The sequence below is a fragment of the Diaphorina citri genome, unplaced genomic scaffold (genome assembly GCF_000475195.1).
Source record: "Diaphorina citri unplaced genomic scaffold, Diaci psyllid genome assembly version 1.1 scaffold1636, whole genome shotgun sequence".
In the NCBI taxonomy this organism is placed as follows: domain Eukaryota; kingdom Metazoa; phylum Arthropoda; class Insecta; order Hemiptera; family Psyllidae; genus Diaphorina; species Diaphorina citri.
Window position 1 is genome coordinate 48,576 of NW_007379062.1, and position 21,838 is coordinate 70,413.

The 21,838-nt window shown below is 37.4% G+C and overlaps 2 protein-coding genes across 2 annotated transcripts in view; one reads left to right on the plus strand and one right to left on the minus strand.

Annotated features, from left to right (window-relative positions):
• The window catches only part of LOC113470504 (ubiquitin conjugation factor E4 A-like), a 29,465-nt gene extending 26,541 nt beyond the window's left edge, over positions 1 to 2,924 (minus strand). Inside the window, exon 1 of the mRNA XM_026828996.1 lies at positions 2,707 to 2,924. The gene's annotated coding sequence lies outside the window, so the exon portion shown is untranslated. The remainder of the gene's footprint in view (positions 1 to 2,706) is intronic.
• The window catches only part of LOC103516668 (protein phosphatase 1 regulatory subunit 12A), a gene marked incomplete at its 3' end in the record, with an annotated part of 37,338 nt that overhangs the window by 4,722 nt on the left and 10,778 nt on the right, over positions 1 to 21,838 (plus strand). The window contains 12 exon segments of the mRNA XM_008481650.1: positions 1,236 to 1,440; positions 1,919 to 2,139; positions 2,378 to 2,470; positions 5,405 to 5,412; positions 5,712 to 5,943; positions 6,135 to 6,156; positions 7,259 to 7,278; positions 11,166 to 11,274; positions 17,789 to 18,253; positions 19,272 to 19,436; positions 19,868 to 19,994; positions 20,953 to 21,117. Coding sequence (XP_008479872.1) covers positions 1,236 to 1,440; positions 1,919 to 2,139; positions 2,378 to 2,470; positions 5,405 to 5,412; positions 5,712 to 5,943; positions 6,135 to 6,156; positions 7,259 to 7,278; positions 11,166 to 11,274; positions 17,789 to 18,253; positions 19,272 to 19,436; positions 19,868 to 19,994; positions 20,953 to 21,117 — 1,832 coding nt within the window.

The following is a 21,838-nucleotide window of genomic DNA, read 5'->3' on the forward strand; positions in this document are numbered from 1 at the left end:
TGTGTGGCGCTCACAACAACACTCAACACAAAATATAATCTTACATAGAAAACGCAGGTTCTCGTTTCTCCACAATTTCCATCTCTGAAGTATAAATATCACTTCCAAATTCTTGGCCAGCACCTGAGAGCTATGTCTAACTGATGAGTTCCAATAAGAACGAAACGCGTCTTAGGCTGCTCCCAGGTGTTTGTGTGGCGCCTCACAACAACACTCAACACAAATTAAATCTTACATAGAAAACGCAGGTTCTCGTTTCTCCACAATTTCCATCTCTGAAGTATAAATATCACTTCCAAATTCTTGGCCAGCACCTGAGAGCTATGTCTAACTGATGAGTTCCAATAAGAACGAAACGCGTGCGGCTGCTCTCAGGTGTTGGCCAAAGGTACACCTTACACAGACTGTGGCATTGGGCTACCACATTCATATAGGGTTTTGTTACGTCCAGTTCTCCGTCTTACTCAAATGATAACTCTGTAAGAGAGATTTACAAAAATTGCAAGCTGCATAGATCTCCTTTGTAACCTCAAGGTTCTCCGGTTCAAATTAACACTAAGTAGTTTGCAATAATGCCAAGGATAACATAATACATTATTGGCAAATAGCAATAATACGGGCAGTGTCCCTGAGGCTGCGAGGGACCCGGTACAAGGCCAGAAGTTTGAACTTGGAAGATGGAGCAGGGGTTCCCTAGTGTGATGTTTTCTGGAGATGTTTCTTTTTTTATGATAATATCAATAAAATGATACATTATTGTTTATCTCAATTCTCAATATTCGTAAAATTATTTCAAGGACAACATGATAATAAGTAATGCTGACACTTTGTAAGTACCAGCATACTTTCACAGATGTTTTTCAATGAGATACCTACCCCAGGAAACACTCATGATTGTAGGTACCTATTTACCTCCAAATAAAGTAGATTTCCACCGACTGCAACCCTCTCTCTAATGAGGTTCTACTGTGTTCAAGTTAGCTTGAGCAAGACTCAAGAGACTTTGTGCCTATTTACCTCCAAACAAAGTAGATTTCCACCGACTGCAACCCTCTCTCTAATGAGGTTCTACTGTGTTCAAGTTAGCTTGAGCAAGACTCAAGAGACTTTGTGTATGTAGTAATCTATTCTATTCTCTCCTTAGCTACACATAGCAGCAGCTAATGGCTATCTCCGTGTAGTAGAGTATCTGTTGGATCAGCATTATGTAGTAATCTATTCTATTCTCTCCTTAGCTACACATAGCAGCAGCTAATGGCTATCTCCGTGTAGTAGAGTATCTGTTGGATCAGCATCATGTAGCTACGGATGTGCAGGATAAGGATGGATGGCAGCCAGTGCATGCTGCTGCGTGTTGGGGTCATGTGGATATATTGGAGATTCTCGTACAGAATGGTGCTGATCTGAATGCTAAGACAAAACATGATGAGACACCGGCTGGTAAGGGGACGCGATCTTTTGATTTAAAAAATTTAGGCGGGGGAAAATGTACTTAAATATGTATGTACGTTGCAAACCTACGCACTACGCATACAAGATACCTCGAGAACGGTTTGTTGTAAACAGATGAAATTTTGTATTTTTATTCCAAGTAGCTACCCGAGTTCAATATTTCGTTAAAATTGAACCAAATTGTGATTATCTCTTATGGATAAAAGACGTAAAAAGTATGCCAGTTCAACCTTATTAAAGTGGGATTAACACGTATGTACAATTGTACATAATGTACCTGTACCTACATACATCTTTTTCGGAAATTTTTCCTGAAGATTTCGAGATTTTTTTCTGACAATTCCGGGATTTTTTTTTCCTGAAGATTTCGTGATTTTTCCCCAGGTTTTGTCATTAAGGTTGTGTTATGTTCACACTTTTTTTTAACCTAAATATTGATGAAAATCTCTCTTCCTCTATGATTCAGACATCTGCGAGGATCCGGAACTACGCGAGCGCATTCTGGCGTTGAAATCCGAACAAGAATCCAAGAAGATGGCGGAAGCAACGCGTCGCCGCGTCAAACGAACGCAGAGTAATAATACGCGGGCACAGAGTGTACGTCGGACTTCCATACGGGACAAAGTACTCATTACGAAGAAAGATACCCTGGAGGAGGCTAGATTGAGACTGCAAGCTGCCAACAATGTGAGTGAGACAAGTGAAAAAAAAAGGGTTTTTTCCTTAAAATAAAAAATCCTTGCCTCAGTCGTACCCAAGCGATGGGCCACCACAAGCGATGTGATGGGGGAACATATATCAGGATCGGTTTAGATTTTCGCAAGGAATATTCCTACCAAATTTCAGCTTTCTAGGTGTTGTGGTTCTCGAGATAGAGCGATCAGTGTGTGAATATGAAATGTGAATGAGCAATACGCGGGCACAGAGTGTACGTCGGACATCCATACGGGACAAAGTACTCATTACGAAGAAAGATACCCTGGAGGAGGCTAGATTGAGACTGCAAGCTGCCAACAATGTGAGTGAGCTGCCAATTATATACAAAAACAAAGGGTGGAAAGAAAGGGGGGAAAACAGGGGGAAATGGAAAAAAAGGAAGTAATAAAGAGGAATTTGAATGAGACTTTGTGTGTGTCTTGCTCAAGACAGCTTGTGCAATATCGTTTTCAGTGGCCACTTAGCTTAAGAACAGGAAGAATCAAGTGGTTTTTGGTGTTTAGTCGCTCACTCAAGGTGTGTATAGTGTGGTCTTACCTGAAAATTCAGGAGATGTAAACGCCAAACGGTACACTGGCAAGGTACAGAGATCAGGAAAACTTCAGCTTTTGTGTGGAGATCCTCAGAAACTTGTACAGGGCTAGGGTTTTCGGTTTAAAAGCATTATTTTCAAATTAAATCAGGAAAAGAAAAGATAAAAAACTAGTAGAAATGATTCCCAAATTCCCAACTTTTTTTCCTTATCATCAAATCATCACTGATATGTGGTTGTTTACAAATTACTGAACACTGTTGCCAGATTGTAAAATCTATATTAATGCTTCAAAAATAAAGTTATGCACCGAGTAATGAAAATGAAAGAAACAAATAAATCCTTCCTCCTTGCTGTGGATATGGCACTCAATTTTTACTCCAGATCGCAAACGTAGTAAAGTAACCTAAACTTTTCAGAACGTCGAAATTTTGAGTCTGGCCCACAGTACAAAAGTACAAGAGAAAAAAAAGGGGGGTGGTCGGACCCCTCGACCCCAAATTTTCGGAGTCTGACGTTCAGAAAAGGGGGAAAATGAAGCTCGGGGGTGAGGACTGGGCCCCCTCGCCCCCCCCCCTAAATACGAGAACTAAAAACAAGCAAATTACAAAGCAAACAAAAATAAATATAAAATGAATTTTAAAAATTGCCGCCGGGACAGCTATCTCACGTCGTCCGAGCTCATCTCAGCCCTGTTCATAAACACACCCTCGATGTAGCTATGCTCGTTCCTCGTTCTATGCTCATGCACTAGTTTGCAACACTGTTTCAAAAAATGTTCGAGCACAACTTTTTCCGATGTTCACCGGAAACATGCGATGAGAGAACGGTCGCTGAACCCCCGAAAATTCAAATTTTGTACCATGGGAAGGTGTTGAAGTGTAACAACTGAATGGTGTCTTTTAATTTAAAAAAAAAAGCTTTAATTTCATTTTTTAGGGAAGATTTTGGCAAAACTTTTGTTCAAGAAGCTTATATCATCGGTCTACGCCACAAAAACCATGACTTTTTACAAAGGAATCTCACATTTCTCCTAACTGTTTGAGTGACAGGGGAGTGTCAAGATTTACAGTTACTTCTTTCTATTTCCATTCCATTCACTTTTCTCTCAGTGGGAAAACTCTATTGTCTTTCTCATAAGCTCTGTATATCGTCAGCTCTAACAAGGTAAGTAGTGGAATGTCAGATAATGTACAAATGTTATTTGCCCTGCAAATTAATACTAACTCAGAAATGCCACATATCCTGTTGAACTTCTATTGTTCTCAATACTTTCACTTACCATGGTATGCATGCTATTTTGTGCACAAAGCAATGTTATTTGCCCATTGATACTCACTCAGAAATGCCACATATCCTGTTGAACTTCTATTGTTCTCAATACTTTCACTTACCATGGTATGCATGCTATTTTGTGCACAAAGCTTCAGAGCATTGAGTACCAAATTGTGCTTTGTCAAAATAGTGTATTTTATTATTTTATTCTGATTGTTATCTGTACCCTATTTATTCTTCTTACCTATTCAAAGCATTGTTACTAGTTTATACAAGAAAAACTGAACCTTTGTCATCGACTGAGGCCCTTTTGCACAGGTCTTTACACTGAAATAAATAAGTACTTAAGTATATCTGAAACTTAAAATAATGTAATTAAATTTATAGAGTATTATCAAATGTTTACTGATACAACAACCTGTTGATTTATAAGTTGAATTTCTTACTTTGAAATTCTTTATTTGCTCATGTTTTTTTTTTTTTTTTTTTTTTTTTTTTTTAAACAGTATTGTACCTAGGTACATACCTAACTTCCATTGATGAATTTATTTCAGCCATGGATTCACTCGCATTCATTGCGGAGATGGCTCCATTGAGCATCATGATACAACAGAACCGTTTGCAACTGGCCAGGAGACTCGCATTCAAACCATGCGAAGAATTGCGGCACAAGAGACGGGAAGAAGGGCAAACTTAGAAATCCAACAAGAATAATGATCAACCATGCGGTCTCTAAACCCACAACGACACATCTATACTTCATGCACAATTGTATGCTACTATGAAGCTGCTCCAAGAAGATATTCAGGAACTTCAGAAGACTCTTGGTCAAAAGATAAAACCTCACTCACACAGGATTAAATACGAACATCGCAAGTTTTCTCTCATCTACATTACTTCCTCAAATTCCAACACTAAAAATATTGATGAGGACTTGATGGCCCACGATGAGTACTACAGCCACCTGACTTAAGTTAGTAATAAAACAATGTAAATAATAATCCCTTTGTTTTTAGGTGTAAGTCCTCACCTCAACTAACTGAAGCATGGGCTGACCAGCATTACACCAGTGCCTGCATTGCAATAACGAGGAAATGAGAAGCACCTGGGGGTTGATCAAAGCAATGTGCAATGCCCAGATAGTGAAAGTCGACACCACTCCATGCACAGCCACATGCGGACATCTACCTTGGTCAAATATTTGACTTCAGCGTGATATACGATTGTTGTTTGTTTTTTTATTTTTTGTTTTTGTTTTTTTTTGTTGTTTTTTTTTTTGTTTTTTTTTTATTGATTACATAGTCACACTCTGATTACTATTAGCATTTTTGTTTATACCTCTGACCTTATACTGGTCCCTTGCGATGGTTAGCATTGTTGAACAGAAATAAAACATTAACAATTCTCCCAAGTTTTTCATTTTCTCAGGCACCTGAGTGAGTAGTATATTGTCTGCTAGAGATAATCAGAAGTCCAGGTGCAAGTTCCTCTAAAAGGAGCTCCTCCACACAACCACTGTTTCCTGTTTTTTTTTTTTTTTTTTTTTTTCCAAAAAAAAAAAAAAAAAAAAATGGCTTTGGATATTTTTTTCACTCAAACATTGCTTTAAGGCCCATGGAGTTTTAGTCTAACAAAGTTTGAAAATTCCCAACATTACTTATTACTTAGGCAGTACAATTTTTCTGTCAACTACATAAAAAATATCAACACAAGAGTAATGTCCCCTGTGTTACAGTGGTGCCAACTTGCTCGCAGTGAACGCGGACGGCAACATGCCGTATGATATCTGCGAGGCTGAGGCGGCTCTAGATCATATTGAGGCGGAAATGGCGGCACGAGGCGTAACACAAGCACTGATAGACGAGACACGGGCCGCCCCTGAGACTAGAATGTTAGAGGATTTGGCGGCTGAAGCGGCTAGGGGACAGGATCTAGAGTATAAGGACCCTGCAAGTGGTGCTACACCTGTAAGTAAACAACTACTTGGGTACACATTACACAATGGTAAAATTGGTATCAAGCCTGAATTCAGATACCTACTTATTGATTTGGGGTGGAAAAACACTGTGAAAACAAAACGAAAAATACTTTCTATTTACTGTAATGAAAGAAAAAATTCTGATGAACAGTACTTGTTTGTATTCTATTCTCTCCTTAGCTACACATAGCAGCAGCTAATGGCTTGACCGAGTGAGTAGTCAAGAGCACATACTCTCAACCCGGAGGTCCTGGGTTCGATTCTCGGCAGGGTCGAAGTTTTTTTTTTCGGCTCTGTGCTTGAAGTTCGGGGTGCACTCAGCCTCGTGAGGACAATTGAGTGGCTACCTACTTTATTGCAGTAGCGACCAGTGGAAATGATGAAAATCGATTAATCGGTTTTCGTGATAATTAATAAAAATCGATTTTCGCAACTGAAAAAAAAAATGTGAAATGTGAATGAGTGAATGGATCTTGTTTTTATAATATAAGATCTTATATTATAAAATCAAGATCCATTCACATTTCACACACTGATCGCTGATTGTTGACGGTGGGGGTTAGTTATATTCAGAGGCAGGTCATTGTGAGAACGAATAGTTGATCAGGCAGCCAGGTAGTAAAGTGGCAATGAAGTAATGTCAACAAAGGAGTGGATTAAAGACAAGGAAAGGGAGTGGTAGGAGAAAAAAAATTAGATATGTTTGTAAAGGTCTATATGTCTTTGAGAAACAAAATAACATTGGTCAGGTTGTTGGTGTTATCACCTAAGGCTATAGAAAGTGAGCTGCCAAAATTATGTTTTGATCTAATAGAGTGTAAACGGTTTGAGGTACAAGTAATCAGTAAATGTTTTATGGTAGGTAAGTAATTCAGATAGGCAGAAAGCACAGGAAGGGGGATCATTTTTGGACATAAGGTAACCATGAGTTAAGCGAGAGTGTCCTATGCGAAGCCTAGTGATGACTATTTCTTCTCTATGAGTTTTGAGGTTGGAAAAATAGTGTCTTGTATCTCTCTAAGTTTGGATTTATTAGGGCTTAATTCTTTCCATTTTGAATCCCAAATTTTAAAAATAGAGTTTTTTAGAGTATGATTTATATTTAATAAATTTAGAGGTTGAGCAGAGGAGATTTCTCTGGCTAGTTTATCAATAATCTCATTGCCTTTTATCCCCTTGTGACTGGGGATCCAGCAGAAGGAAATCAAGATGTTAAAAAGTGAAAAAAAAAGGATTTAAATCGTACTGTTCTGGAACGAATACCTTTAATTAATAATATCTATTTGTCCCTTTTTCTCTCTCAGGTAACACGGAAGAGGATCAGGTGATAGGGGATGCAAAGGCGGGACAGTGTTGTAGACTAATGTGAACTTACTAGAGTCTGTGTCTGTTGGTATGTACTATGTACTTGGTATACTTTAACATACACTCTGCTGCTACCTGGACGACCCCACATTACACACTCCCTTCTTACTCCAGGTTTGTGTAGAAAACGTACCTAGTATCGTTTGTCAATTTTTCAAGGAGTGCAGCTGTTTGTGGAATAGGTACCTGACATGACTACTGTGTTCGTGTTCCTACTTCCTACGTTTAGATTTGTGACATTGCAGTGTGTTTTACTATCGAAATTAAACATTCTAGTACTTGCTACTAAAAGAAAGCGAATTTAGCGAATCAAAAGAGTTCATTAGCCAGCCTAGTTAGCTTAGTTGGTAGTGCGTCTGCCTTTTAAGCGCTAGGCCGCGGGTTCGATTCCCGCCCGGGGCGGATTTCATCTTCATGAAAAAAGGATTTTCATTTTATTCATGTACATAGGTACCTACTTTTTTCATTTTCATTCATGTACCTATACCTACATAGGTACTTTTTCTCAAACAACCCTCCTACCAGGGTAACTGCTGGTTTTACTATAAAACTATAAAATGTTCTTTGAGATTTACCTGTGAGAATGGCAAGAGGTCTAAACCTCTGAGTACTATTAATAGCTACACCTGCAAGCTAGACCATTGGTAATAAAACACTTACCGAGCAAAGAAAAACACTTCTCTTGGAGCTTCCATAAAGTGATTTTCCGATGGCAAGGATACAGTCTGAAAGGTATTACTAACACTTTCTACAAGAATACAGGCTAAAAAGCTTTCCTTCACTGAATTTTCACAGTCAAATTATCCAAAACTCTGCCAAAACGACCAAGATGTTCTCAAGACGATATTTTACTAAATTCAAATATTCGCACTCAACTACAACAGAAAATTTTCTTCAGGGTTGCCAGATGAAAACAATCTGCTTTCCCATTTTAAAAGAAATAGCGGTGACTTTCAACTTCACAAAATTCACTTTGAAAAAATAAATCAAAAAATTCATATATGTAAAAATTTCAAATTGCGGCCATTTTGAAAAAAAAAATAAACGGTTCTCCGGTGTTGCAGTTTTTTACCGGTGTATGGCCAGTGTATTAATTGTGGTTTATAACACTCGTCGCTTATACACCTATTAACCCCCTATAAAAGATGCAATTCTCAAAATCCTTCTCCGAGTGAAAATTTTATCCGTGCTTTTCCACCAGTATCTAAAACACCCAAGGATAACAAGCTCAAATTGTTTAAGGGGGAGTATGATTTATGTAGGTATGTCAATATGATTTAATAAATTTAGAGGTTGAGCAGAGGAGGTTTCTCTGGCTAGTTTATCAATAATCTCATTGCCTTTTATCCCCTTGTGACTGGGGATCCAGCAGAAGGAAATCAAGATGTTAAAAGAAGAAGAGAGACTTGCTTGGCCGTGCAACAATGACATTGCTTGACTACAACAGTCCGGCTTTCAGAATCTGATGTTGGCAGGACGTTAACAAGTCCAATGTATTTAAAATCTGTAAGGTTAAAGGAGAAGAAGGGTTGGGACTTTCCAGGGATTTCAAAGCACTGAGAGAATCAGAATCAGAGAATAGAGAATACTATTTACTATACTATTTTTTTTTAATAAATTGTAAATTGTTAGGCCGTGGTTATGAACAGGGCCATCGTAGGACATCGTCGGACTTTTTGCGTGTAAAGTTGGCGGGAAATTCGAATTTTTGATTTTTTTTCCGCAACTTGTACAATCTGAATTCATTTTTTAATTTTTATCTTTAGTTTGCACGTTTATATTATACTTTTCATTTATATTAGCTATTAAAAACAAGCAAATTACAATACAAAGCAAACAAAAATAAATATAAAATGAATTTTAAAAATTGCCGCCGGGACAGCTATCTCACGTCGTCCGAGCTCATCTCAGCCCTGTTCATAAACACAGCCTTAAGAATAAACAAATTTGAAATTTCGCGGGAGATAAGGCCAGTTTATATTTCAACCAATGAAATTCTTCTGTTTGTAATCTCGTTTTTCATTGGTTGGCAGACGCAGATGGTGAAAGCGGCGTTTATACGATCCTCTTGTAGCAGTAACTTTAGCCGTAGGGAAACAAGGTCCCGGGAATCTGACTTTCGACTTTAGCAGGATTAGACAAATAAAAATTTGAATTCAAATTTGGTTATGGAGCTCACTTGCTATAAAAATTAAATCCATCCTGTATTTAATTTTAAGAAAATAGATGAAAAAGTTCGACTTTTTACGGCTATTTTTGGCAGTGCGGGAATCTGCCTTTCGACTTTAGCAGGATTAGCCAAATAAAAATTTGAATTCAAATTTGGTTATGGAGCCCACTTGCTATAAAAATTAAATCCATCCTGTATTTAATTTTAAGAAAATAGATGAAAAAGTTCGACTTTTTACGGCTATTTTTGGCAGTAAATTTGTTATCAATAATGTACCGATCTGACAACACTGTCGTATTGACGTCTTTTTCGTGGCGGCCATCTTGTATGTGAAAAAAGTTTCAACACCCCGGTTTTTGCGGAAGCAGCGGAAGCATTCTTTTCTTTTTATAAATAAACAATTTATTTATCTTTTACTTTTATATTCATCAAAAACTTTTGCCTTTTTCTGTGAAATTACTCATTAAATTGTGCTTTTTCACATCTGGACTGCTGTCACTTCTAATTCTTGGGTAAGTTGTGCACCCTCCAATGTGATAGCAATTTTAAGGTTAAGCCGTATGCCGTCAGTACAACATTGCATGCTGTGAGAAATTTCTAGCCTTTACTGCTTCCAAAATGTTTAATCAATATTTTCCATGAAACACATTTGTACCTTTCTCTCATGGTATTCTATTCAATATTCACAATTCACATGTCCTTGTAGAACATGAAGCATGGATAGCCAAAATTTCTCAAGGTCTAGAACTGTTGACCCATTTCCTGATATTCAATAGTATCAATGTAGGTATTTCACAATAGATTGGATTTGGAAAGTTTTTGCACTTTCTCACTGGTGTGTTTGTGCACACGGTTTTAATTAGGAAATGAGTTTGTAGAAACTAATGAATCAAACTGATGATAATAGAAGTTTTGCATTGCATACTTTCTGTTATTTGTTGAGAAATGTTAAATTCCCTCTCTTTTCAAACATACCTATCAAATGACCATGAGATCTTGCTGAGAATAATGGGCAAGTTTGAATACTCATTGCATAGTCAAATCGGTTAGGGTTTGCGGTGGTCGCGGTGATGACATCATTCATTAAACGATTAACCTTGCAACGAGTATTAAAACTGTTGCAGTTGATCATATGTTAGGGGTATAAAAAAATCTGACAAGAATGAAAAAAAAAAAAAGTAAAAAGACAAGTTTTTAAAAGACTTCCTTCCATTCAAATTTCTGAAAATAAATAAATAAAATAAACAAAAACAAAAAAATGTAAACAAACTGTATCAATTGCGAAATTTGAAGGTTGATCTGGTGAGCTGAAACTGGTGTTGACCCATTTCCTGATATTCAATAGTATCAATGTAGGTATTTCACAATAGATTGGATTTGGAAAGTTTTTGCACTGTCTCACTGGTGTGTTTGTGCATACGGTTTTAATTAGGAAATGAGTTTGTAGAAACTAATGAATCAAACTGATGATAATAGAAGTTTTGCATTGCATACTTTCTGTTATTTAAGAATAAACTTATTATTATTATTATTATTTCAAATTTCTGGCTTCCTCCTACCTTGTCCTCCTTTTTTACTTTGTATACCTATAACCAAAGAAAGTAATTTATTTGACTTGGCAATACCGTGCCCTCCACCAAACCAACCTTCAATTCAGTCTTTGGTTTTCTTTCCAGGTCCGAGCATCGAACCTGCAACAACTGACCAATGCATATGTGGTTATCTACGAGCTGCTACCGAGCTCCTCACATCATCTCAATTCCTCGCTGCATAGCTCTAGTCCAGGTAACAGACAAACACAATTCTTACTATCTATCTCTATTTTCATACCTCTTACTTACTAAGTTTGTACTATTCATTTCTTGCTCAGGACACTTTGAGGTTAAAGTTAGTCCAAGTTGTATTGAGCAATGTGATTGAGTAATTTTGAATTACTTAGTGGTTTATAGTGGACTGGTGACACGTTAGGAACCTAAGTGTAGTGACTGAATTTCCTCTGTGTTGATGCATTGAAATTTTTTAAATCAAACAGACTGAGATTTATGGTGGAACAAATTTGAAACCAGACTTGCAGGAAAATTATTGCAAAATCCAAATATGTATTGAAACTCACTTTGTTTGTTCAATTAAGTATAAGATTACTTAATTCAAGTATAAGATTACTTAATTCAAGTATAAGATTGCTTAATCTACTAGGTTTGACTTTATTCCTTCAAGTGTTACCCTGACAACTATTGAGATTTACCAGCAACACTATGGGAAGTCCGGTTATTTTATATTATTTTTTACTTTTACCCCTATAAATATTATTTTTTACTTTTACCCCTATAAAATAATATAAAATAGTCATTTTAAAAATAGTATTTGGGTTGAGACACACTGGTCGATCGACATTAACTGAACCACAGCCTCTTTTTTCAAGAGGTTTGATAGAATCGAGTTACGAAAGCCAGCCGTTCCGAGAACGAACGACCTAAATGGGTTCCCAGTCCATGTCGATCGATATGGTGTCATGTTATGTTAAACTGTCTAAAAGGGGGAAAAATGGGGTTTTAATCAGTTTGGGGATGTTGGAAAGGGTTTAATTTTGTTGGGGGTTGTTGGGAAGGACTTCATTTGTTGGGAGGCAGGGAGACCAAGGTACAGAGGGGTAATATAAAGCAGGTGGAATAGGGTACAGCGGGGTAATATGAAGTCTGAAATGTTGCTTTCAGATCTGGTTGCCACCACAGCCAGGCTGACCCCAACTCCCCCGAGTTCGCATTTCACACCTAGGTCACGCTTGTGAGACTTGCCCTCTTGTTGCCAAGGTAATCTCTCTCTCTCTCTCTCTCTCTTTCTTTCTTTCTCACTCACACATTCATTCATAGTCCTGAAATACTACTCATTTGTAGTACTACCACTTTCTTTCTTTCTCACTCACACATTCATTCATAGTCCTGAAATACTACTCATTTGTAGTACTACCATCTGTTATTTGTTGAGAAATGTTAAATTCCCTCTCTTTTCAAACATACCTATCAAATGACCATGAGATCTTGCTGAGAATAATGGGCAAGTTTGAATACTCATTGCATAGTCAAATCGGTTAGGGTTTGCGGTGGTCGCGGTGATGACGTCATTCATTAAACGATTAACCTTGCAACGAGTATTAAAACTGTTGCAGTTGATCATATGTTGAGGGTATAAAAAAATCTGACAAGAATGAAAAAAAAAAGTAAAAAGACAAGTTTTTAAAAGACTTCCTTCCATTCAAATTTCTGAAAAAAAAAAAAAAATAAAATAAACAAAAACAAAAAAAATGTAAACAAACTGTATCAATTGCGAAATTTGAAGGTTGATCTGGTGAGCTGAAAGGTTATAACCGGTTTGAAGATACAATGAGTTTTCAAACTCATACAGTGAAATGAATGACATCACTCTTGTAAACAATGAGTATTCAAACAGCATTATTGGACCAAACGGTTCCAACCGGTTGGATGAAATGAGTAAAAAAAACTCGTCCAATATATTATACCAATGTGTATGTACCACCAGATTTGAATCCAATGCCTGTTTTTTTCTACTTGTATTTTTTTTTTTATTATTTTTTTTTTCAATTAATTGATATGGAAAAATAAAATTTTTATTAATATTATTTACCCAAGTATCTGGCCCAAATTTTGATAAACAATCTTTCATTTTCTGTTTCAGGCTTGTAAATTTTCTAATAGGCTTATTTTACTCATCAAAATGTCATTCATAATGTGGAATATTGTAATTTAAATGGATTCTCAACACATGTAATAACAAGCTGCCTATTTGTGGATCAATATTGATCCCCATTACACACCAGCTATTGTGTTCACATTCAACGTAAAAACTCCATTACAACATGCCTGCAGCAAGTTATGTTTCCACACCTATTGAGAGATCTCTTGCTTTTGTCAAGAATTCATCAGGCCCCAACAGTTTACATGGATATTCCAGCAATAAGTTCCAGAATGTAGATCATACATCCCAAACCATTTTGGCAACAAGATTGGATTTTATCAAATTTGACAAACCCTCGGTAAAGTTTGACATTAAAAGCAAATATCACACATTAAGTTCTAATGATATCCACTCCAACATCAACAGTATTTGTTCAACGTATAGCAAAAGCAAACTATCTCTCAACAATGTGTCAAGTCCCCCTTCAAATGAACGAAAGTCACTGTCTAGTAAAGACAGTTCAAGCAATGGAAATAGTAAATGTTTGTTGCCCAAGCCAAAAGAGATTTTATATTCTCCAAACAAGATAACACTTGGCTGGCAGGGCAGAGTACCAGCAGGAGCAGGATTAGTCAATGCTATCAACACATGCTACCTCAACTCCTGTTTACAAGTAAGTCTTATCTTTCTTCTTTACTCTAAAGTCTTTAGCCCAAGTTTCACTTTGATTCAACATGTAAACCTGGATACAAAGTTTTGTATTTTAATACAAGATATCTTTGTGCATTTAATATTCATTTTTTGTCTCGCTCTGCGATTACTTACTTTTTCCCTCGATTTTCCAATATTGTTCCTTCTGTCTGTACGTTCCTTTGTATAACTTTTCTCTCCCTCCCTTCCTCCTTCTCTCTCTTTTTCTATTTCTTACTTTCTTTCTCACTCACTCAATTGCTCATCCATTCATTCATTCATTCATTCATTCATTCATTCTTAGTCCTAAATACTATTCATTTGTAGTACCACCACTTGTAGCGCTCAATCCTTGATTCATTCACTCCTCACTCATTCATAAAAGTGTCTGCGATTACGTTTCCTCTTCTTTTTTTTACCTCTTGATATTTTTCCTTCTGTCCTTAGGTTCCTTTGTACAGCATTCTCTCCTTCCTCTCTCTCACTTGCTCGTTCATTCATAGCCCTCAAATACTCATTTTTGTACTACCACTTGTAGCGCCCAATCCTTGATTCATTCACTCCTCACTCATTCATAAAAGTGTCTGCGATTACGTTTCCTCTTCTTTTTTTTACCTCTTGATATTTTTCCTTCTGTCCTTAGGTTCCTTTGTACAGCATTCTCTCCTTCCTCTCTCTCACTTGCTCGTTCATTCATAGCCCTCAAATACTCATTTTTGTACTACCACTTGTAGCGCCCAATCCTTGATTCACTCACTCCTCACTCATTCATAAAACTGCCTGCGATTACGTTTTATGGTCCTAGTTGTTCAGATGTTTAGTCAGCAACTAAGTCTGTTTTCCTCTTTTCATATCTTTTTCTTCCAAATGTTTTTCCCTATATCCTTGGGTTCCTTACTGTATCTTTCTCTTTGTCTCTCTTCCTCCCTCCCTCTTCTGTCTCTCTCACCCTCCCACCATCTGTTTTTTTCTCTCTCTCTCTCTCTCTCTGTGGTTTGGATGTGGGGGGATTATCACATCATCTAATCAACAAATTTGGAATTGCCAAGACACAACCACCACCATCACCCAATCCAGTTCTTTCTTTACCTTCACCTCGGCTGATATTATTTGGCTGGTAAGGTAATCTCTACTACCTACTATGTCTTTAAAGGTGTATTTTCCTTTCGGAAACGATTCCGATGGCGCGGATTTCCTATGTTTTCGTAGATTTGTACTAGCTGAACCCAAATTTTAGGGATAGTTGCCCCTAACCCCAAGCCTCAGCGTGGGTTTTTTTACTTTCCTTATCCTATAGGAAGGAAAGTAATGTAATCGGGTCAAATTTTCGATGGTCAGATTTTAGTGCCAAAACACGTGGGTACTTCTAGGTTCCATCAAGGCCAGGGTATAGCAGCTTGGGCAGGGGAAAAAATACTGGTCACAATAGATCTACAGAGGTTGCAGTGTTAATTGCATACTCTCTTGGGAGAGGAGCAACCAGTCCCATAATAAATAAATAAATAATAATATTCATTTTACATTTTTCCTTTCTCCCAGGCTCTCTTCCACATTCCTTCATTTCACAATTGGCTCCTGAATGACACGGAACATCACATTTTTCCTTTCTCCCAGGCTCTCTTCCACATTCCTTCATTTCACAATTGGCTCCTGAATGACACGGAACATCAAACCTTGTGTGAAAAGCAAAGCGGCTACCAGTTTGAATGTTTGGTGTGTGCAATGAGAAAGACACTTGCTCACTGTCAGGCCAAATCTGGTTCCGCCATCCGTCCTGAATTGATTATCAAGAAGTTGAAGTTGATTGCTCGTCACTTGGAACATCACCGGCAGGAAGACAGCCATGAGTTTCTCACGTACCTCATTGAAGGCATACAGAAGAGTTACCTGAAAGCCATCCCTAGCTCTAACAAGTAAGTTACCTTTTCAATTAATGAGATTATTTCTCTCAAGTTTGTTTTGTTCAGTGATTCCTTTTGTTACAAGATTAACACCACCAAAGTCACATTCTTTATTTTCTTCAATGAAAATATTTAAAAGCTACACATTTTATTGTTCCTTTTATTCTTGTATTATGCCCTTATTAAAACTATATGTTTGTTCCATTCTAGGTTGGACTCCGCCTCAAAAGAGACCACTCCTATCTATCAGCTGTTTGGCACCTACCTGCGTACAGAAGTAACATGCAACTCTTGCTCCCACATATCCACTCAATGTTTGTTCCATTCTAGGTTGGACTCTGCCTCAAAAGAGACCACTCCTATCTATCAGCTGTTTGGCACCTACCTGCGTACAGAAGTAACATGCAACTCTTGCTCCCACATATCCAAGTTTCACTTTGTATCTAGAAAACTAATCAAATGGGAAAATTTTCACTTTTATCAGTACTTTTTACTTTCTATTATGATGATGATGATGATGATGATGATGATGAACAGGTTTTTGTATAGCGGTCACATGTAACTGCACAATATCCACTTCAACTGGGGGCTTGATGATCGCTCACATATCCACATCATACACACACAGTCTGGAATTGTCGCTTGACATCCGTCAGTCATCCAGTCTGGATGAGGCACTCGGACATTTCTTTGCCAAGGAATATTTGGGCGGAGACAATTTGTACCGATGTGAGAAGTGTGGTCGCAAGGTGGAGGCAACCAAACGGTTCAGTGTGGACAAACCTCCCAATGTGCTTCGGCTTCAATTGAAACGGTAAGCTGATTTCAATGTAATGTTTCAATAGATTGGTAGATTTAATATCTTGTAACTTGATTTTGTCAGTTTGATTTGTCTTATTTTGGATAAATTTGGTAAATGTGTTCAACTCAAAGGAAAATTTTCTCATTTGATTCTGGGTCTTAGGAGGTCTCATACAGGCCAATCTAAATCAGATTTTGAGATAAAATTATCTTGTCTTATGTGGTCTGTGTTTCTATTCTCACCTTAGCTTCAACTACCATGGTCTGAAGAACTCTCGCTCGGTCCAAGTTCCTCTTCACTTGGAGTTTGGCAAGTTCATGCATTGTCGCATGTCTCACTCGCAGCTCAAATACAAGTTAGTGTCGGCTGTTATACATCACGGCTCTAGTCCAGACTCGGGGCATTACACATGTATAGGATCCACTTCCAGTGGGTCCTATCATTACTTTGATGATGAAATGGTGAGTTGTTGTCCCTGTAGTTCAGAGGTATACAATTATACAGTTGTGCTCTATTTATACTGTCAGCTTAGAACAAGTTGTTCCATTATACCAACTAACAGAGGTAGAACATTGGACTTGTAATGTGGGGGCCTTGGGTTTGAGTCTCTATAGTGACATGAAAATTTAGTTTTTTTTTTGTAATGGGAACATTTGTAAAAGTTTTACTTAAAACAAATTAATACCTTTCCAATAAGTTATGGTCCCTAAAAGTACAGAAGTACTTACAGGGATGATGAAGAATATGTAAAGAATGAAAGAATAAACTACTAACAGAGGTAGAACATTAGACTTGTAATGTGGGGGCCTTGGGTTTGAGTCTTGGTAGTGACATGAAAATTTAGTTTTTTTTTTAATGGGAACATTTGTAAAAGTTTTACTTAAAACAAATTACCTACTTAGGTAATACCTTTCCAATAAGTTATGGTCCCTAAAAGTACAGAAGTACTTACAGGGATGATGAAGAATATGTAAAGAATGAAAGAATAAACTTATTATTATTATTATTCTGTGAGGCAATTCCCCCCAAGTTCTTTTCTGCTTAATTGCTTAATGCTGTCCAATTTACTACTAATTTGTTTAGACCTGCGGGAGTATAGGGACTTTTCATTCGGGGAGAATGAGAAAATGATCTAATTCGACACCTCTTGACTGATATTCTAATTTATACAAGAATCTATACAAACTAACAAAGTCTCTCCCCTTCCTTCTAGGTTTGGCTTCAACGAGCAACAACAATAATAATAATAGTAATGCCGGTGCTAGTCCCTCACCTCGCAAGCTGATTGGTCCTCTGCTACCTCACCAAGTCCGTCCTAATTCTAACATTATAAGTTCCACCGTCAGTACTAACATCGACGTTGCCAAGTTGACCAGTAGCGGGAAGTTTGGCAGCAATGCGTCCTCGGTATCTTCAGGGAACGCCAAATTTGGCAACTCTTCGGCAACATCGGGGAATGTCAGTAATGGGAAGTTTGGCAGCAATGGAACGCCCTCCCCTGGGAAATTGAACGGATCGACGAACGCTGTGAACGGATCTAAACTTGTGAACGGATCTTGTAGTGGAGGGACGCCTAATGGAACCCCGTCCTCTGTGTTGGGTACCAAGCTGCCTCTGCTGAATGGTGCGGGGAAGGCGCCCAATACGGGCTCCAAATTGGTCCATGCAGCTTCGAAAGGTGAGTACCTATTTATCTTCTCCCCACTATTTAGATTGTAGGTACTGTGCAGTCAGCCTCATTTCCTTGGAGGGTAGCGTAGCGTGCTAGGTCGCGGGTTTCGCGGGCTTAAAAAAAAAATTGGACCTCCCATACATAAGACCTTTGTCTGCGGGAATAAAGGCACATTTCAGTGTCATTCAGGCAGGATAAATAGGATATATTCTATTTGACCGAACGAAGTGAAGGTCTGAGTTTTAACTCGACCATTTTGCATTTGGTTTACATGTTTATGGGTTTGTTTGTTCCGCTATAACTCCCGATTGCCTGGTCCGATTTTCATGAATTCGATCCTTGAAATTCGGTGTCCCAGGTCCAATTTTGGTCTCGAACTTTTGAACATGGTACATAATAGATAAATTACCGCATTTATGACCCTTGTATACCCTTTTGTTCTATCTACAAAAATAATCCCAATTCTTGGTAAATCTGTTTTTGTGGACTGGTGACACGTTAGGCACCAAAATGTAGTGACTGAATTTCCTCTGTGTTGATGCATTGAAATTTTTTAAATCAAACGGACTGAGATTTATGGTGGAACAAATTTGAAACCAGACTTGCAGGAAAATTATTGCAAAATCCAAATATTGAAACTCACTTTGTTTGTCCAATTAAGTATAAGATTACTTAATTCAAGTATAAGATTACTTAATTCAAGTATAAGATTGCTTAATCTACTAGGTTTGACTTTATTCCATCTGTTTTTTTTTTATGTTCAAAATCAACCCTTCAATTTTATTCTTTAGAGTGATTGACAGAAAAATAATAAAAAAAGAACTGTCACCTCTTTTTTTGATATAGGTACCTACATAAGACGTGTAGATACTTTAACTTTTATTTCTGTTTTGATACACATGTATACTACGTAGGGGTCACCCATTTAGCCAAAGTCTCATTTTATGCAAAAGAATCTGAGTGTGGTCTACAGTTCACAGAACCACTAGTATATTCTGTTCTATTCGATTGTATTCTATTTCAGGTCCCATTTCATCTCCGTCCAAACTTCCACTACCATCATTTATCAAAGGATCCACCACGACTAGTAATGGTACTGCCTCAGGGAATTCAGCTAACGGATCAACACCTAGTAAACTCGTACAGAACGGGAATTCAGCTCATAAACCATCCCCCAGCAAAGAGATAGGTAAGTAATAGAACTGTTACATTTGGGTAAAAAGTGAAGTAGTAAATTAATGATCGTGTTCTTTTCTAAAGGACCTGGTTCAAAAATGGTGTAAAAATATTAAGGAGAAAAAAAGCTACGTTAAAATAGAGGTAGCTCCAAAAACAAGCATTTTCAGCATAAAATTGATCCTTGTTTTTTTCTTTTTTACTCGCGTGGTAAGTATGCGGTCTGGTGGAATAGGTAAGTTTTAAACTTTACAGAAAAGAACATTAATAACAGACAGCAGTTTGAGAAAGAAAATACTTTCATTACTAGTATAGCTCGCTATACTGTAGTACCTAATAGAAAGTGAAAAAAAAAAAAATAAATAAATAAAAATAGGAGCGTTCCTCTAATGTTTTCAGCCAGTGTAGGAAGTTATAAAAATCAATATTTTCTCGACTCCACAGATAATAATGAAGACAAGTCAGTGTCGACGGGTAACTCAGTGTTGAAGAAATCCAGTGGAGGATCATGTTCTCCCTCCCCAGCCAAGATGAACAGTGCCGGTCGTGATACACCATCACCCAGTCAGAGGTATGTAGACGGTAGGATTGACCGGAATGTAATCCACACGAAATCGAAAATCGGAAAGAAATTGGATCACACTAAGAAATTAGTCCCGAACAGTATGAATAATGGTCATGTAAAACTGTTGCCAAAAGTGAATGCTTCAAGCAAGAACACAACTTTATTTATGAAAAAATCCACTAAAAGTTGTGTTGACGACTCGAAAAAGTCACCAACTTTGAATGGCTTAAGCAAGAACATAAGTGCAAATCCGAAAAAATTGATAAAGAGTACGATGGTCGATTTGAAAAAATCGGCCCCAATTTTGAATAGTTCAAGCAAGAACACAACTTCAAGTGTGAAAAAATCCACAATTGCAAGTAGTTCAAGCAAGAACACAATTCCAATTTTGAGAAAATCGACTCGAAGTTTGGCCGATAGTTTGAAAAAGTCGACAGGTCAGGGTTTACAAAAGTCAAATGTGGCTCGAAACTCACAGAGGAATGTCAATTTGAGCTCGAAAAACTCAAACATCAAGTCGATTACATTAGAGTCCACTGTTAAAAAAACAAGGAAGCCAAAAAGAAGGGAAACGTTAAATTTTGGGCTCAAAAACTATTGAGAAAGGATTGTAGGATTGAATTTTCAATATACCTAACAGTAATTTTTATTTTATTTGTGCTTCGTTGTGTCCTCTTATTTATATACAGAAAAGTGGCAAAAAGAGAAAAATGAAAATACATAAAAGAGAATAGAATATAACGTGTTTATACACCAGCATAGGACTGAAAAGAAAAAGAGAGAGAGAAAGAAAGAGGTTTTCCACTTTCTCTCTTCTTGTTTTTCCTTTTCTGTCTTTCATTCATAGAATATTAAGATGTACTTACTTACCCTCATTCACAGAATATTAAGTTCGGATGTACCCTCATTCATAGAACTCAATCAATAGTACTTCCTACTGAATTTCTTGTCTTTGTGTTTTCAGGGCCGGTGTGAAGCGAACCAAACTGGTGGACTACGAGTCAGATGATGAGGCTGAGTCCGAACCCGATAGTCAGGATAATGTGTCCGCCCCTGGTCAGAACTCACGGCACAAGAAACATAAAGTACACCATAGTAACTCTACCTCGGGGAGTCATAAGGAAACAAGGTGATTGGAAAAAAAAAAATCAAATAATTAATCTTTGTGGCTAAGCAGAGAGCTTACTAAGTGCCTCGTTTTCTTAATTTTTATCTACTCATACATCATTTTACACTGGTAATGCCGCCATCGGTCGCTACTCGATTAAAGTAGCTACTCAGTCGTCCTCATGAGGCGAAGTGCACCTAACTGAGGAGGAAAGATCACAGGTTCATGGCATTAATTTCAACCATGATCTCTTTTTCATTTTTGTTAAAAACAAGGAAGCCAAAAAGAAGGGAAACGTTAAATTTTGGGCTCAAAAACTATTGAGAAAGGATTGTAGGATTGAATTTTCAATATACTGCATAGCTCTAGTCCAGGTAACAGACAAACACAATTCTTACTATCTCTATTTTCATACCTCTTACTTACTAAGTTTGTACTATTCATTTCTTGCTCAGGACACTTTGAGGTTAAAGTTAGTCCAAGTTGTATTGAGCAATGTGATTGAGTAATTTTGAATTACTTAGTGGTTTATAGTGGACTGGTGACACGTTAGGAACCTAAGTGTAGTGACTGAATTTCCTCTGTGTTGATGCATTGAAATTTTTTAAATCAAACGGACTGAGATTTATGGTGGAACAAATTTGAAACCAGACTTGCAGGAAAATTATTGCAAAATCCAAATATTGAAACTCACTTTGTTTGTCCAATTAAGTATAAGATTACTTAATTCAAGTATAAGATT